Source organism: Mesoplodon bidens (genome assembly GCF_964165515.1).
Source record: "Mesoplodon bidens genome assembly, chromosome: 6".
Taxonomy (NCBI): domain Eukaryota; kingdom Metazoa; phylum Chordata; class Mammalia; order Artiodactyla; family Ziphiidae; genus Mesoplodon; species Mesoplodon bidens.
This window is the reverse complement of record NC_138162.1, coordinates 72,279,681-72,295,930: the sequence shown is the minus strand read 5'-3', so window position 1 is coordinate 72,295,930 and position 16,250 is coordinate 72,279,681. Positions and strand designations below refer to the sequence as shown.

Below are 16,250 nucleotides of genomic sequence, written 5' to 3'. Positions count from 1 at the left end.
CCTGGTGGCACTGCTGCCTACCAAGCTTTGGTGAGGGGATGGGAACAGTCCTGGCAAGAACATCATTTATTGCCACTGTTCTTATCTGAGGTTCAGAAGTTTCCTGTGCATAAAATGTTCTTAATTTGTATGCCATCACTTTTCAAATACAGTACAGTTGACCCTTAGATAACAGAGGGGTTAGGGTCCCTGACCCTCTGTGTGGTCAAAAATCTGCGTATAACTTTACAGTCAGCCCTCTGTATCCACGTTTCCGTGTCCATGGGTTCAGTGGACCACAGATTGAGATGTACTGTAGTACGTATTTACTGAATAAAATCTGCATATGAGTAGACCTGTGCAGTTCAGACCTGTGTTGATCAAGGGTCAACTGTATTTGAAATGTTTGTTTTGACAGTTTTGTTCAGTTTTATGGTTGTTTTTGGGGGGAGAGGATTTGCCAGTCTCTTTACTCTCTCATTGTTGGAAGTCCTTGTGATTTAACTTTTGTTAGGCAATTTTATGTTTCCCTAAGTCTTAATGGGGTAAAACTGAGCAAATTGGCTCTTTGTGTCATAATTCTCAGTCATTAGAAGAAATAATTCCTTAATTTTTCTCTTCAAGCACATGTAATTGTTGATGTAATTTCTGCTTTCTTCTTAAAGCAAGACTGAGCTGTTTTGTTTTGAGAGGGAGAGAGTGTGTGTGTGTGTGAAGTGGTAGGAAGAGAATATGTTTGAAGCTTGGTTATTTACAGTACAGTATTCAGTAGTTTTGGGGTCTCATTTGTCTTACATTACCATTATTGTTATCACTTTCTTTAAGAACCAGATCCACTACCATCAGCTCTGCTGCCATCATCAGTATCACTTGTTTTTGAAGCAGAAGGGTGATAGAATTTTTGTTAATTTTTTTTCACTGTCAGTCACATGAAATATAAATCCCACTGACCTTAAAACTAAAAACCTAAATGAGAACAAATATAAACTAATAAGTATTGAGTGCATATTGTATGTCAGTCTCTATTTAAGTTTATTATGTATATTATTTCATGAAATCCTTACAGTAATTTTGGGAGATTGGTCTTAGTTCTGTTTTCCCTATGATAGGGAAAGTGAGGCTCAAATAAAGTCATTGTGTGACCTAGAGGAAATTATTTAATAAATGGCAGAGCTGAGATTCAAACCCACGCTTAATGCCAAAGCTGATTTCGTGGAGATTGTCCCGTGCTGCTTCTCCTATAAAGTAAGAACAATAACAGTTGAGACAATCTGTTTGAAAGACATCTTAGCAACAACTCAAGTAAAACCATATTCAAATAGTTCTATTCAGACTTAAAGATTGTTTAATGCCCACTAAATTTCAAGCATGGTATCTAATAATCTTTTAGTATATTCTGTTTAAATGAAATGATACTGTGAAGTAGAATGGATTTCTTTCCATTTTAGACATCTTCATAAGCCTGGGTTCCACCAATTCTGAGGTTGAACTAAAGGAAGATTATGAAACTCAGCTGGAAAGATGGCATATAGGAAGAAGAAAAGTCTTAAAACATGGATGTATATTTCAAACCAGAAAAACGTATTGTTTAGTGTATTTTAAAATGTTTACTATTTTTCTGGAATAGGGGAACTAGGTAGTCTCCCTAAGTCTATTTTCCAGATAACTGATTCTATTTCTTTAAGTCCAACTTATAAATCTTAGTTAATTTTTTTCTAAGCTCTTTCTGAAGTTCTATTGTTTTTTTTAATATGGCATGTAAGTAGTATGTAATAGTGAAGACTCATAGTACATAATAGTGAAGTCACATAGTACATAAGACTTCTAGAGTCTTTGTTGTTGATATCATGGTGTGCTGTTGAGGTATGTTGGTCTGTGACCCATAGTTTGCTCTTAACTATATGCTAGGAAATGGAGATAAATTATACAGATTGCATACCTTCAGCTCTGTACAGTTTGTTTCTAGAAATTTCCATCTCTAATTATGTCCAATTGTGTACACACATAGGACTAAACTGATGCTTCTCTAGAGGGACTAGTGTGGTTTCCTAATTCATGAGATTTAAGTATTGTTTTCCAATTTAAGAATACAACCAACTTCTCATTTTCTTTATAAAGTTTTAAAACGTACAGAATACCTGGATACTCACCACCTAGAATCAGCAATTGTCAACATTTTCTTTCTCATTTATTTGCTTGGGTGTATATGTGTATATGTCTGTGCGTATATATTTGTGGGAACTCTTCAAAAGTTGGAGACATCAAGACACTACACTAATACCTAACTACTTATTGTGCATCTTCTAAAAATGACTTAAATATACATAGGCATAATATGAAAATTAATAATTCCCTAATATATTCTATTACGGAGTTTGACTTGAAAATTTCCCCAGTATTCCCCAAATTACTTGCATAGCCTTTTTCTTATTTTAAAACAGATCTACTCAAGGATCATGCATTCCATTGGATTGTTATATCTTAACTTAGAAATTGTTATCGCTTAACCTAGGATAGTCTTCCTTCCTTCTCTTACTTTCAGTTATTCAATATGTAGATTTATTTTGTTTTTAATAGATTAGGTCACTTTTCTTGAAAGATCACCCTCACTCTCTGGATTTGCCTAGTTGTTAATGTTTTCCTTGAATCCGTTATATTTCTTGTAAACTGAAAGTTACGTTTCAAGGTTTGATTAGATAAAGTTCAGCATATCTAGTGTGAATACTTTATGGGTGATTTTTGTATTCATGAAATTAATTTTAAAAGTGTTTCCATTCAAGAGTACTTGTTAATTGAGGTAATATTGCACAGGATAAAGAATAGTAACATGGTAGGAGGTAAACAGTCTGGTTTCAGGAGCTTGAAAGTGGGAATCAGATATTTCTCAAGTATTAACTCATTTCATAAAGGAAAGAAAGAAAATAACCAAAGTTTATTGGCTGTCCTTTTCCTGGACATGAAGGTGATCATCTCAGTTTAATGCCATGAGTATTGGTGTTGAGCTTGAGTCATCAGTCACAGTCATTAGCTGCTACCCTTAAGGAAAGTTGCACTTTGGAATTCGAGGAATGTTTGAAGCATGGAGTTAATTACTTATCACTACTGACATGGTATCAGTAGAAGAAATTGCATGTTACTGATAGAAGTGACCTGTGTACTTTGAAAATAATACCTAATGGACTGTTAACAATTAACCAGAAAACCTTTTTTGAAAATCATCTTAGGGCCTCCCTGGTGGCGCAGTGGTTGAGAGTCCGCCTGCCGATGCGGGGGATACGGGTTCGTGCCCCGGTCTGGGAGGATCCCATATGCCGCGGAGCGGCTGGGCCCGTGAGCCATGGCCGCTGGGCCTGCGCGTCCGGAGCCTGTGCTCCGCAACGGGAGAGGCCACAACAGTGAGAGGCCCGCATACCACAAAAAAAAGAAAAAAAAAAAAAATCATCTTAAACATATTAGTAATGTTTCCTGCGTTTGTAAATAGTATTCAGTATACTTAAATGATGGCTTATTTATTTATTTACTTTTAGACTTTTGTTTTTTAATGTACAGTGATGTGTTGTTCTTAAGTGGATATTGACAGGCGTATATACTAATGTAATGACTATTCCAATGAAGATTCAGAATATTTTCATCACTCCAGAAAGTTCCCTGTGTCTACTTCTGGTCAGCCTGGTTCTTCTCCCCATTCAGGTATCTGGTGGTCCAAGCCCTATACTGCCAGAGAGTTGGGTTGATCTTGTCATTGCTTAAGCTGTAGCAGAAAGCAATATGTTACTGGTGTCTTAAGTAGGAATTTCAAATACATTATCTCAAGGAAGCAGTTGGGAGTTTTGTTCTGTAGTATTTTTAATAATGTGATCCTGGGACATTAAAATAATAAAACAGCAACAAATAATATCTACAGTGCTTACTGAGCTGTAAGCACTCTGCCAAGTGCTGTTATTTATTTATTCAGTTTTTGCAGAACCTACCAGTGAGGTAGGTTCTATTGTTAGATTTATTTTAAAGATGCAGAAACTGAAGCATAGGAGAAATGTTTGTTCAAGCTTGCAAAGCTATTAAATGGCAGAGCAAGTATCTGAACCTTGCATTCAGACTTCAGAGCTTGTATTATTAACCACTGTATTATATTCCCTGTTAGTATATGTGGGCTTAGCAGATCTTCTTGAGCTTGTCAGGGAATCTAATCACCATTTATAGTGAATTTTCCTATATGAACAAAAGAACCCCAGTAATCAACTTAAAAAGACATATTGGAACAGTACCTCTTTGAAAGTTGGTGATCCCAGTTAAAAAAATAGGCAATGGATTTGAATAGGTATTTCTCCAGAGATGATGTAAGATAGCCACATGAAAAGATGCTCAACGTGATTTATTCATTAGAGAAATGTAAATAAACCATGAGATACTACCACACTCACTAGGATGGCTACCATTAAAAAGGCAGTAGCAAGTGTTGGCAAGGAGGTGAAAAAATTAGAACTCTCGTGAACTGCTGGTGGGAATGTATAACAAAATAGTGCAGTCACTGTGGAAAACAGTTTGACAGTTCCTCAAAAAGTTAAACACAGAGTTATCATATGACCCAGCAATTCCATTCCTAGATATATAGCCAAAAGAATTGATAACAGGTGTTCCAACAGAAACTTGTGCATGAACATTCATAGCAGCATTTTTCACAATAGCCAAGAGGTGGAAACAATCCAAACATCCATCAACAGATGAATGGATAAACACAATGTTGTATATCGATACAAGGGAATATTATTCAGTCATAACAGGAATGAAGTATTGATACATGCTACAACATGGATGAACCTTAAAAGATTATGCTAAGTGAAAGGCCAGGTGTCCTATGATTCCCTTTATATGAAATCTCCAGAATAGGCAAATCCATAGTCAGAAAGTAGATTATTGGTTACTAGGAGCTGGGGGTGGGGGTGGGGAGGGAATGGAGAATGACTACTAATAGATACAGAGTGTCTTATTGGAGTGATTTAAAAAATGCTCTGAGGGCTTCCCTGGTGGCGCAGTGGTTGAGAGTCCGCCTGCCGATGCAGGGGACACGGGTTCGTGCCCCGGTCCGGGAAGATCCCACATGCTGCGGAGCGGCTGGGCCCGTGAGCCATGGTCGCTGAGCCTGTGCGTCCGGAGCCTGTGCTCCGCAATGGGAGAGGCCACAACAGTGAGAGGCCCTTGTACCGCCAAAAAAAAAAAAAAAAAAGCTCTGAAATTATATGGGCGTGATGATTGCACAACTCTGAATACACTAAAGCGCAGTAAATTAGACACTATAAAAAAGTAAAAAGTAGACTTTAAACGTTGATGACATTTAGTTTATCAGACATAATATACACATATAACTACTCAAAAAGTGTAGAATAGAATTTCCTGGAGGCTGGTATACGGAACTCTTGATACTGTGTGGTAATCTAGGGAAAGACGAGTTGTTTAATCAAATAAACTTGGGAAATATACATACTGTATCTATTGAAGATTTACAGTGTACATCAGCCCACTAAAGATTTGCTAAAGCTCTGTGGTAAAGAAACCTGTTCAGTGTTAACACAGGATTTTTGTAACTGAATTGGTCTTCAGCCCTTTAAATGAACAATCATGAGATCTACAGAACCTACTTCATTATATCCAGCAAGGAAACCACCGGTCATATATTACTAAAAATTTTAGTTTATTAAGAATTCAGTAAAATAAAATCATTTCCTTAAACTAGCCATGTTTCAAGTGCTCAGTAGTCACATGTGACTAGTATATACTGTATTGGATAGTGCATTTCTCTTGTTGCAGAAAGTTTGCACAGCCTTAGTAGACATACACAATAAGACATACAGTCATAGGATGTTTTTATTTACTCTTAGTACACCACTTCTCAATTATTATAGAGCATTACAAAGAGAATGTTATGGGTTGAATCATGTCTCCCGCCAAAAGATATATTGAAGTCCTAACCCCCAGTACCAGAAAGTACTTTTTATGGAGAAAAATTAATGCTTACTTGAATCTGTGTTACCATGTTACAAGTTACAAGGAAATATCTGATAGACTTCATTAGGTATACATATATTTAGACACAGAGACAGTTTTGTAAGGAGTAAAATTGCCTCCTAGAAAGGATTTTTTTTAATAGAGTCAACAATTGGGGGCCTTTAAACACGTTGATTTCTGCTATTTACAGAGTCAAAGTAGTACTTATTAACATTTATGCAAAATGTAAGTCACTAGAAGAGAGGTGGGACTGAAGGCTGCTGGTTGTCTGCTTTACAGAAAAATTTAGCAGTTTCATAAGCCCACGTTATTGTACATTATTCTTTTGATATGGATACAAGCAGAATAACAATATCAGGTGTGATATGCTTTCTGACTTCCAAATTAGGGAAGTCATTCATTTTGAGAAATGAAAAGTTTATAAGATATATGAATATTGAAATAGTTAGAAATAAATTAGTAAATACTAAAACATACTATGATTTTAAATTAGTGATTAAATATTGTCACTCTGATTTGCTCTTTTACCTTTATTAATCCAGTAGGCAAATTATCATCATTGCTGATTATAACAATAGAAACCTTCTTAAAAGCCCCTTTTTTGATTGGTTAACGTTGTCTCCTTTGTCATTAACATTAAAAAAACAACCTTTTAAATAGGTCAGAGATCCCTAAATCATCAAAAATAAAGATGCAATTTACTCTAACTTGTATCTTGCATGTATGTATTGTAGTTGTGAAACAAATTACAATCAGTTTTTGTTGTTTTTGTCTTCTTTCTGTCCCTCCTACCTTCTATCATAGTTCAGGTTTCTCTTTTAGGTTTTTGCAACAGATTCTGAGTAGGCCTCTGTAAGTATGTTTTTTTTCCCCTTTAATTAGTTCTTCAAAAGACCATCTAAGATAACTTGTTTTTAACTTTTAAAACTTTTTTAGGATATACTTGACATAAATATAAATATAATTGACATATACATAAATTGTACATGTTTACAGTGTAAATTTGATTAAGTTTGATGTGTATGCACCTATTAAACCATCACTATAATCATGATAATGAACATATCCATTACCCCCAGATGTTTCCTCCTGTCTCTTTGTAGTGGCTTCCCACTGCCCTCTATCTCTGGGCACTCATCTGCTTACTCTCTCTCACTGTAGATTAGTTTTCATTTTCTAGAATTTTATATGAATGAAATCAGACAGTATGTACTTCTTTTTTGGTTGTTCTTGTGTGTCTTTCACTTAGCATAATTATAAAGAGGAAATTAACATTGGTACAGTATTATTAAAGTACAGATTTCATTGAAATTTTCCCTAATTTTTCTACTGATGTAGTTGTTATTTCTTAGTCTTTTCCATTCAGTAATAGTTGTTCAATTTTCCTTCTCTTTTATGACCTTGATCCTTTTGAAGAATACTGATCAGTTCATTTATAGAATCTATCAGCTTGGGTTTATTTGATTTTTCTCATGAATGGAATGCGTTTATGTGTTTTTGGCAGAAATTATCACAAAAATGTCCTACTCAGTATTATATCAAGGAGTTCATGATGTTCATATATCTTACTATTGGTGACCTTTACCTTGATCACTTGGTGTCTGCGAGGTTTCTCTACTATAAACTGTCATTCTTTTTGTAGTTAAAAAGGAACTGGGGGAAGATACTGTGCATATCCTATTTTTCCTGAAACTTTTGCTCACTGATTTTATGTCTATCACTGGATCTTGTCTGCAGCTAATTATGTGGTGTTTATCTAATGATGATTCTCTACATCCTTTTTCCTTCTCTATTTATTAATTGGAATTCTATGTAAGAAAGAGCTGTCCCTTTGCTTTCATTTATTCAGTTCCTTATATCAGTATGTTTTTGTATTTACGTGTTAAATACAATGCTGTAATTATTTTATTTAAATTTTTGCCTATTTAAAAAATTGGATTGTATATATATATATTTACTGCGTTTTAAGAATTCTTCATTTGTTCTGGATACAAGTCATTGATGCAGATATGTGATTTGCAAATATTTTTTTCCAGTTTGTAGCATGTCTTTTATTCTTTTTAGTAGTGTTTTTTGAAGAGAAACATTTGATTTTTATAAGGACCAGTCTGTCAGTTTTAATAATATTTATTTTGTGAGCCATGAAATAAATACTGTGTCTTATCTAAGAACTCTTAGCCTAACCTAAGACCACAAAAGATTTTCTTCTATATTCCTGAACTTTGATGGATCAGGTTTTACATATAGGTCTCTAATTGGTGAATTAATTAATTAATAGATGTTATGCATCTATTACTATATTTATTAGGTTCTTTTGATACTTCCGTCTTTTAACTTTTATGCTAGGATTAACAGGAATTTACTTATCATTATAGTGTTCTGTATTTGTCTATATATTTACCTGTACCAGTCGGTTTTATACTTTTTTTATGCTATAGTGTTGCTGTTCTGTGACCTTTCATTTTAACCTGAAGAACTCCCTTTAGCATTTCTGGTAAGTAGGTCTAGTGGTGATGAACACCGTCAGTTTTTGTTTGGGAAAGATTTTAATTTTCCTTCTTTTTTGAAGGATAGCTTGCCAGTTATAGTATTCTTGGTTGGCGGCTTTTTTCTTTTAGCACTTAGGATATATCATCCCACTCCTTTCTGGCCTGCAAGGTTTCTGCTGAGAAATTTGCTTATATAGTCCTATGGGGGTTCCCTTGTACATGACAAGTTGCCTTTTTCTTCTGCTTTCAAAACTCTCTTTGCTTTGACTTTTGACAATTTAATTTTAATTTGTCTCATTGTGGATTTCTTTGAGTTCCTCTTCGGGGTTCTTTGGGCTTTTTGTATCAGGGCATCCATTTCCTTCCCCAGATTTGGGAAGTTTTCAGCCATTATTTCTTTGAAAAAGTTTTCTGGTCATTTCTCTTTCTCCTGAGCATACATTGATCTGCTTGTTGGTATCTCACAAGTTCCTCAGGTTGTTTTTCTTTACTCTTTTTTTCTTTTTTTTTTCTTTTTGTTTTTGTGATTGAATGATTCCTGATGACTTTTCTTAGACCTTTTTTCTTTCTGCCTGATCTAGTCTTCTGTTGAATCTCTCTAGTGAGTTTTTTTTTTTTTTTTTTTCCCGGTACACGGGCGTCTCACTGTCGTGGCCTGTCCCATTGCGGAGCACAGGCTCCGGACACGCAGGCTCAGTGGCCATGGCTCATGGGCCCAGCCGCTCCGCGGCATGTAGGATCTTCCCGGACCGGGGCACGAACCCGTGTCCCCTGCATCGACAGGCGGACTCTCAACCACTGTGCCACCAGGGAAGCCCCTCTAGTGAGTTTTTATTTCAGTTATTATATTCTTTAGCTTTGTGATTTCTGTTTGGTAGTTTTATATTTATATATAATAAATTATATGTATAATATGTATATAAAATATGTTTATATATATTTTTTTAATTTATTTTATTTATTTTACTTTTGGCTGTGTTGGGTCTTCGCTGCTACACACGGGCCCTCTCCAGTTGTGGCGAGCGGGGGCCACTCCTTGCTGCGGTGCACAGGCCTCTCACTGTGGTGACCTCTTCCACTGCAGAGCACGGGCTCTAGGCATGCAGGCCTCAGTAGTTTTGGCATGTGGGCTCAGTAGTTGTGGCTCGTGGGCTCAGTAGTTGTGGCTCGCGGGCTCCAGAGCACAGGCTCAGTAGTTGTGGAGCACGGGCTCAGTTGCTCTGCGGCATGTGGGATCTTCCCAGACCAGGGCTCAAACCCGTGTCCTCTTCATTGGCAGGGGGATTCTTAACCACTGTGCCACCAGGGAAGCCCCATTAGGATCTCTTTCTAGAGATTTTTCTTGTGTCCTTTGGAACATACTTGCCTATTTCTTCATCTTCCTTGACTCTCTTTTTTGGTGTTTGTGCATTAGGCAAAGCAGCCACCTCTCCAGTCTTTATGGATTGGCCTCATACAGAAGAAAATCCCTACCAGTCAGCCCAGCCAGAGATTCTGGTGGCATCTCAAAACTATATTCTAGTTCAGCATGCTTATTTTATTCTTTGCAGCCGCCTGGTGTCTAGGTTATTCTACATCCCCTCACAGCATCAAAACAAGTGAGACTGAAGCCATTTCTCAGGCAGCCTCTAAAAAAGTTGGATCATCTGATGGTTTAGCCAACTCTTTCCCTCTCTTGGGAGAAGCTGAGAGCTGCGTTTTTTCATCCACTTGCTCTGTGCTGAGCTGGGGGGAGGAGCTTTGGGAACTGGCAGCCCAAACCTCGGTCTCTATTCTCATTAGCTACCTGATGGCTAAATTTTGCCAGGTCTCATTATTGCCCAGTGGAAGGCAAGACAGAACCCCCCTCGCCCCACCCCTTTTTTAGGCAGTCCCCGGAAAAGTTGGGGCTTTGGAATTGTGGACTAATCTTTAGCTCCCCAGGGAGAAGTTGGGGATCTACTACTTGCTTTTAATCTACTTGCTCTATACTTAGCCAGGGAGAGGGGCTATGGCAACTGCCTGCCCAAACCTCTGTCTCTGTGCTCACTAGCCCCCAGGCAGCTAGATTTTTCCAGATCCTGTCAGCACTCTGAGGCAGGTAAGACAGAACCCATTCCTTTGAATAGGCCCCATAGCAATTGGGCTTTTGGATGTGTGGATCAACTCTTTTTTTTCCCAGGAAAAGCTGAGAGCTAGAATTATTTTCTCTGCTAACTGTGCTAAGCTGTGGAGAGGAGCTATTGGTGACTACCAGACCAAGCTGTTGTCTCTGTTCTCCCCGAGGTAGCTAGATTATGCCAGTCCTGACAGTGCTTCAAGACTGACAAGTTAGAAGCCTGTCCTCTGAGGATCCCTGTGGAAAGGTTGGGGCATCTGACACACAGACCACCCCTTTTCCTTTGTAGAGATTAGCTGGGAGTTGGAGGGTCTCATCCTGATTGTATGGCACTGTGTTGGTGGTAGGAATTCTGGTGAGAAGGTGTCCTGAATTTCCCTACCAGCTTTGATGAGTGTGATCTCTCATTCATCCAGCATTCAGGTGCTTTTCAATTTGTTTCTGTATTTCTCACAAAAGGGGATTTGTCTGCGAATTGTCGTGGGGGGTGGTGGGGAAGAAAGAGAATCTAGGACTTTTTACTGACATTTTGCTAATGTCACTGCTCCCAGGGTATTTGTTTTTAACTTTTAATTGATATTCGAAGTACAGACAACTAATGCCTAGCAATTTTAATGTGTTTGGAGCTTTGTTAGCTTCTTATCAACTTTTATATTTCACTTTCAGAGATTAAAAAAAGCTTTTAAGGGGATGACCTATGTAACTTTGGAAAATGGCATTGTAACTCATTATTCTAAGGCTAAAGTAGAAGTTATCCAAAAAAACTGTATTGTATTTGGTAAATTTGTTTTTTTATAGGGGTATAGTTAGCAATTCCAAAATACTATATACATATGGTAAGGTTGAACAAAGAGCTAAATTAGTTGTATGAAATGATAGCCAGGTTCTCACTGTCTGAAGAAAGTTCCAAATAAATAAGGGAGAAGGCTAGAAAGAACCACATTGTGCTTGATTATAGTCACATATATTTTTGTTTATAAATATATGCATATATTGAGAGAAATATGTAGAGATACGTGTGTATATTTGGGTTAGTATAGGTTTATATACTTCCTACTTTGTTTGCTGAGAGGACCTACAGGTAATGACACCCCACTAGCAGTAAGCATCTTGTTTTCATGTCTTCTTTTCTAAATACTATCTCTAATGAAAGGGTCAGGAATCCCTGAAAAAATGCCTGATTTTAGGGCAAGGACAGACAGAGTACAAGATGACCTTGTGGAGCTTCTTGTAGTGCCAGAAAGTGGATGTCCAGTTGTTCCAGCATCATTTGTTGAAAACTATCTGTTCTCCATTGTGTTGCCTTTGCTTCTTTGTCAAAGGTCAGTTGACTGTATTTATGTGTGTCTGTTTCTGGGCTATTCTTTCATTGATCTGTTTTCTATTCTTTTGCCAATACCACACTCTCTTCATTACTGTATCTTTATAGTAAGTCTTGAAGTTGGGCGGTGTCAGCCTTTCAACTTAGTTCGTTTCCTTCAATATTGTGTTGGTCGTTCTCGGTCTTTTGCCTCTCCATGTAAACCTTAGAACCAGTTTGTCAATATCTATAAAATAACTTGCTGTGATTTTGATTGGGATTGTGTTGAATCTGTAGATCAAATTGGGAAGAACTGAACATCTTGACAATACTGAGCTTTTTAATCCATGAATTTGGAATATCTCTCCATTTATTTTTTCTTATTTTATTTTGTTCATTGAAACTTTGTAGTTTTCCTCACATAGATCCTACACATATTTTGAATTTATATCTAAATATTTTTTGTTGAAAATTCCACTTGTTCATTGCTAGTATATAGGAAAGCAGTTAGACTTGTATATATTAATATTGTATCCTGCAACCTTGCCATAGTCACTTATTATTTCCACAAGTTTTTTTGTTATTATTCATTCTTTCTGATTTTCTATATGGGCAGTCATGTCATCTAAGAATAAGTTGTATTTCTTTCTTCTCAATCTGTATATCTTTCATTTCCTTTTCTTGTGTTCTCCCAGTATGATTTTGAAAAGGAAGGGTAAGAGGGAGTATCCTTAGTTTGTTCCTGATCTTATCAGGAAAGCTAGTTTCTTCCAGTGAGTATGTTTTTAGCTAAAGGTTTTTGTAGATGTTCTTTGTCAGGTTGAAGAAGTTCCCCTCTGTTTCTAGTTTGCTGAGAGTTTTTGTCATGAATGGGTGTTGGATTTTGTCAAATTCTTTCTCTGCATCTATTGATAAGATCATGTGATTTTTTTTCCCTTTAGTCTGTTGATATGATGGTAGATTATATTAATTTTCAAATGTTGAACCAATCCTGCAGATCTGTAATAAATAGCACTTGATTATAGTATATAATTCTTTTTATACATTTTTGGATTTGATTTGCTAATATTGTGTTCAGAATTTTTGCATCTATGCATGAGAGCTCTTGGTTTGTCATTTTATTTTCTAATGTCTTTTCTGGTTTTAGTATTAGGGTAATACTGGCCTCATAGAAGGAACTAGTATTCTCTGCTTTTATCTTGTGGAAGAGATTGTAGAAATTTTGTATAATTTCTTCCTTAAAGGTTTGGTAGAATCCACCAGTGAACCCATCTGGGCCTGGTCTTTTCTGTTTTTTTTTTTTTTTTTTTTTTGCAGTACGCGGGCCTCTCACTGTTGTGGCCTCTCCTGTTGCGGAGCACAGGCTCCGGACGCGCAGGCTTAGCGGCCATAGCTCACAGGCCCAGCCGCTCCGCAGCATGTGGGATCTTCCCGGACCGGGGCACGAACCTGTGTCCCCTACATCGGCAAGCGGACTCTGAACCACTGCGCCACCAGGGAAGCCCTGTCCTTTCTGTTTTTGAAGATTATTATCAATTCAATTTCTTTAATGGATATAGGCTTATTCAGATTGTCTTTCTTTATGGTTCTTTTTAGTTGATTTGCTTGGACTGTTTAAACTCATTTAATATTGGATTATGTTATCTTTTATTATACTTCTAGAATTATTAAAATACTGTCAGTGTACTCCATGATGTTATCTTAGATTTTTTTACTTTTTATGAGATATTAATAAAATAAAACTGTTTTCTTCCAGCCTAGTGTTTTAATCATAACCTACAAGGAACCTGCAAAATCATCTTCTCAGTTTGGATCCTACAAGCAAGCTGAATGGAGGCCAGATAGTACCATGATAGCTGTGTCAGTAAGTACATTTTTCAACTTTAATGCTGTTTTCTTATGAAATCATTACATCGCATTTAAATTTAATTCTCTTAGATAAGATCCTTTCACTTTTTCATACCCATTAGTATTTACCATCTGTGATAGGAATTGCTGTACCGATTCTTCTATTCAGGTTACTCCTACTATATCGTCTTTCTTGATTCTTCTATTTCCTCTCATACCTAAACGGTGCCTATATCCTTTTCTTTTTATTCCTCTCACTTTCCTGTTTTGTCCTTGAAGTCTAATCTAGATTTTTTAAGCTTTCATCTGTATTTACATGGTATTCCCAAATTTATATTATAAATCCTGCCCTCTGTTCCCAAGGATGTCTCATAAAAATGATAAACTTTGTGTTTATGTCATACTGCATTCTCATATCTATTTGTGTTTACTTCTGCATTTCTCCTCTATTCCATTAATGTGCTTAGGTCTGGTTAATTTTACCTTTTCATTGTCAGCTCTTGGGCTGTCATCATCACCTAATTTGAATTAGCAATAATACATTTATTGAGAGCACCTTCCATGTAACTATTATTATAACCGCATTAGGTGTATCATCTCTTCTAAGCTTTAAATTGACACTTCGAAGTAGATACAATTGTCCTTCGTAGTAGATTAGTGTATTGAGGGTTTGAGAAATTGTTTTATCCAAAGTTACACAGATAGTGTATATTGGAGAGAAGGACTTTAGAATTAGGTACTTAGATTCCATTTACTGTCAAGTACTACACTGATTTATCTCTCTGCTTTCAGTCCTTTTCCTGTTCATGCTATATAATGCTGACTGGGTTAATCATCTGAAAGTGGCTCCATAAAGTAAAAAATATTGAGTAGTTCCTCACTTCCTGCAGCAAGGGTTTGCAGACTACCAACCATGTACCAAATTTACTCTGCTTCCTGTTGGTGTATGGACCATGAACTAAGAATAGTTTTATGTATTTAAATTATTGAAAAAATGAAAGAGGAATAGTATTTTTGACAGGTGAAAATTACATGAAATTTAAATTTTATTGTCCATCAATAATGTTTTTTTTGAGTACAAAAATGCTAATTTATTTACATATTGTCTAGCCGCTTTCAAGGGACAACAGCTGAGTTGAGTAATCCTGACAGTTACCATACGTGGTGCTTTATCTCTTCACTCTTCTCAGTGCAGTATAAATTATAATAAAGCATTTATAAATTCATTGTTTCAAGTGCCACGCATATTGCTGTATTGTGTTCATACTGATCATGTCAAAGGAATAAAAAGAGAAAAATAGATTTTGAATTTCATGCTTTTAAAGCACATGTATATTATTTTATTACTGAATTAGATGACAAAATATTGTGTTTATTATGGAATGACACTTTAGTGATGCCAGAAGAATACAGTATAAGTTGAAATTACCCAGCTACGTACTAATCACAGTATTCCCAGCTCACTGAAATTAGTAGTCAGGAAAAATTAGAAAATTTAAAATGGATTATCTCATCACATTAGAATTTTTTCACAAATGAAGGTGCAATCAAAGTAAGTTTGCTTGGTTCTTATGATGAACTGACAAATGTTAATACTGCTCAGTTTATTTGAATATCAAGACAGAATGTGAAATGACTAAGAATTACTCCCCATGAATAGCATGTGTGGGACAACTTCAGGTGAAAAAAATTTTCAAAGTTGAGAAAACACTAATTCAGTACAACCTGAAGTAGAATCCACTAAGGTGTCTTGATTGATGGTGGTAAACACATGGAGCAGAAAAAGGCTTTAGTTGGACAAATTTACAAAAAGCTTATGCATATGTAAACATTTAAAACTGATGGTTATTTTAAGTTTTTGTCAGAAATAGAAGCTGAATATCCTGACTTGCCCAAGCCCACAGTCTTTTGATGGCTTAACAGTTAGTGGTAAAGATTTATTGTGAATTTTTTGAGCTCATGTGTGAGGATGAAATTTTTTGGACTTGAGGAACCACTCTTAATCACCTGTGGGGCATTGAATGACTTTGGAAAATAGCTTTGCTGCAGACTTGATAATGTTTCCCAATGAATTTAAAACTATAAAGCAAAACAGTGCTTATATGTGAAACTTATATGTGGTTAAGCCATTTTGATGACAGCTAATGTTTGAATTACAAGTAAAGTTAGGCTGCTTTTTATATTTCCACTGCTGTCAAAAGTTAACAAGAAGTAAGATGTCTATTTCCAAGAAAAATTAGCAATAGATATTTTTTCTAAGGTCAAACCACAGTTCAAGTAGTATTTTTTGGACCTTGATGCAATTACAAAAGAAATTTCCATATTCATAATCCATTAATTGTGCAAATGAGGAGTGCTTCCACCTAACCTTCAGTTGGAAGTGATTACAATGTAATGACATGTTAATAGGCAAACAGAGAAGAAATCTAGTAGACTTTATAATTGCCTACCAAGTGATGAATGTATTCAATTAAAATCATATGCTCATGGGTTGATATCAGTATTTGGCAGTGCTGGTTTGAAAACACATTTT

General features: G+C 36.2%; 1 protein-coding gene across 5 annotated transcripts in view; it reads left to right on the top strand.

Annotated features, from left to right (window-relative positions):
• RIC1 (RIC1 homolog, RAB6A GEF complex partner 1) overlaps window positions 1-16,250 on the top strand; it is a 144,356-nt gene that overhangs the window by 24,725 nt on the left and 103,381 nt on the right. For all 5 annotated transcript variants that reach the window (XR_014016049.1, XM_081236804.1, XM_081236803.1 and 2 more), the window contains exon 2: window positions 13,626-13,733. Coding sequence is in view for 4 of the 5 variants with exons in the window: in XM_081236804.1 (XP_081092930.1) it covers window positions 13,626-13,733 (108 nt within the window). In the remaining variant the exon portion in view is untranslated. The remainder of the gene's footprint in view (window positions 1-13,625; window positions 13,734-16,250) is intronic.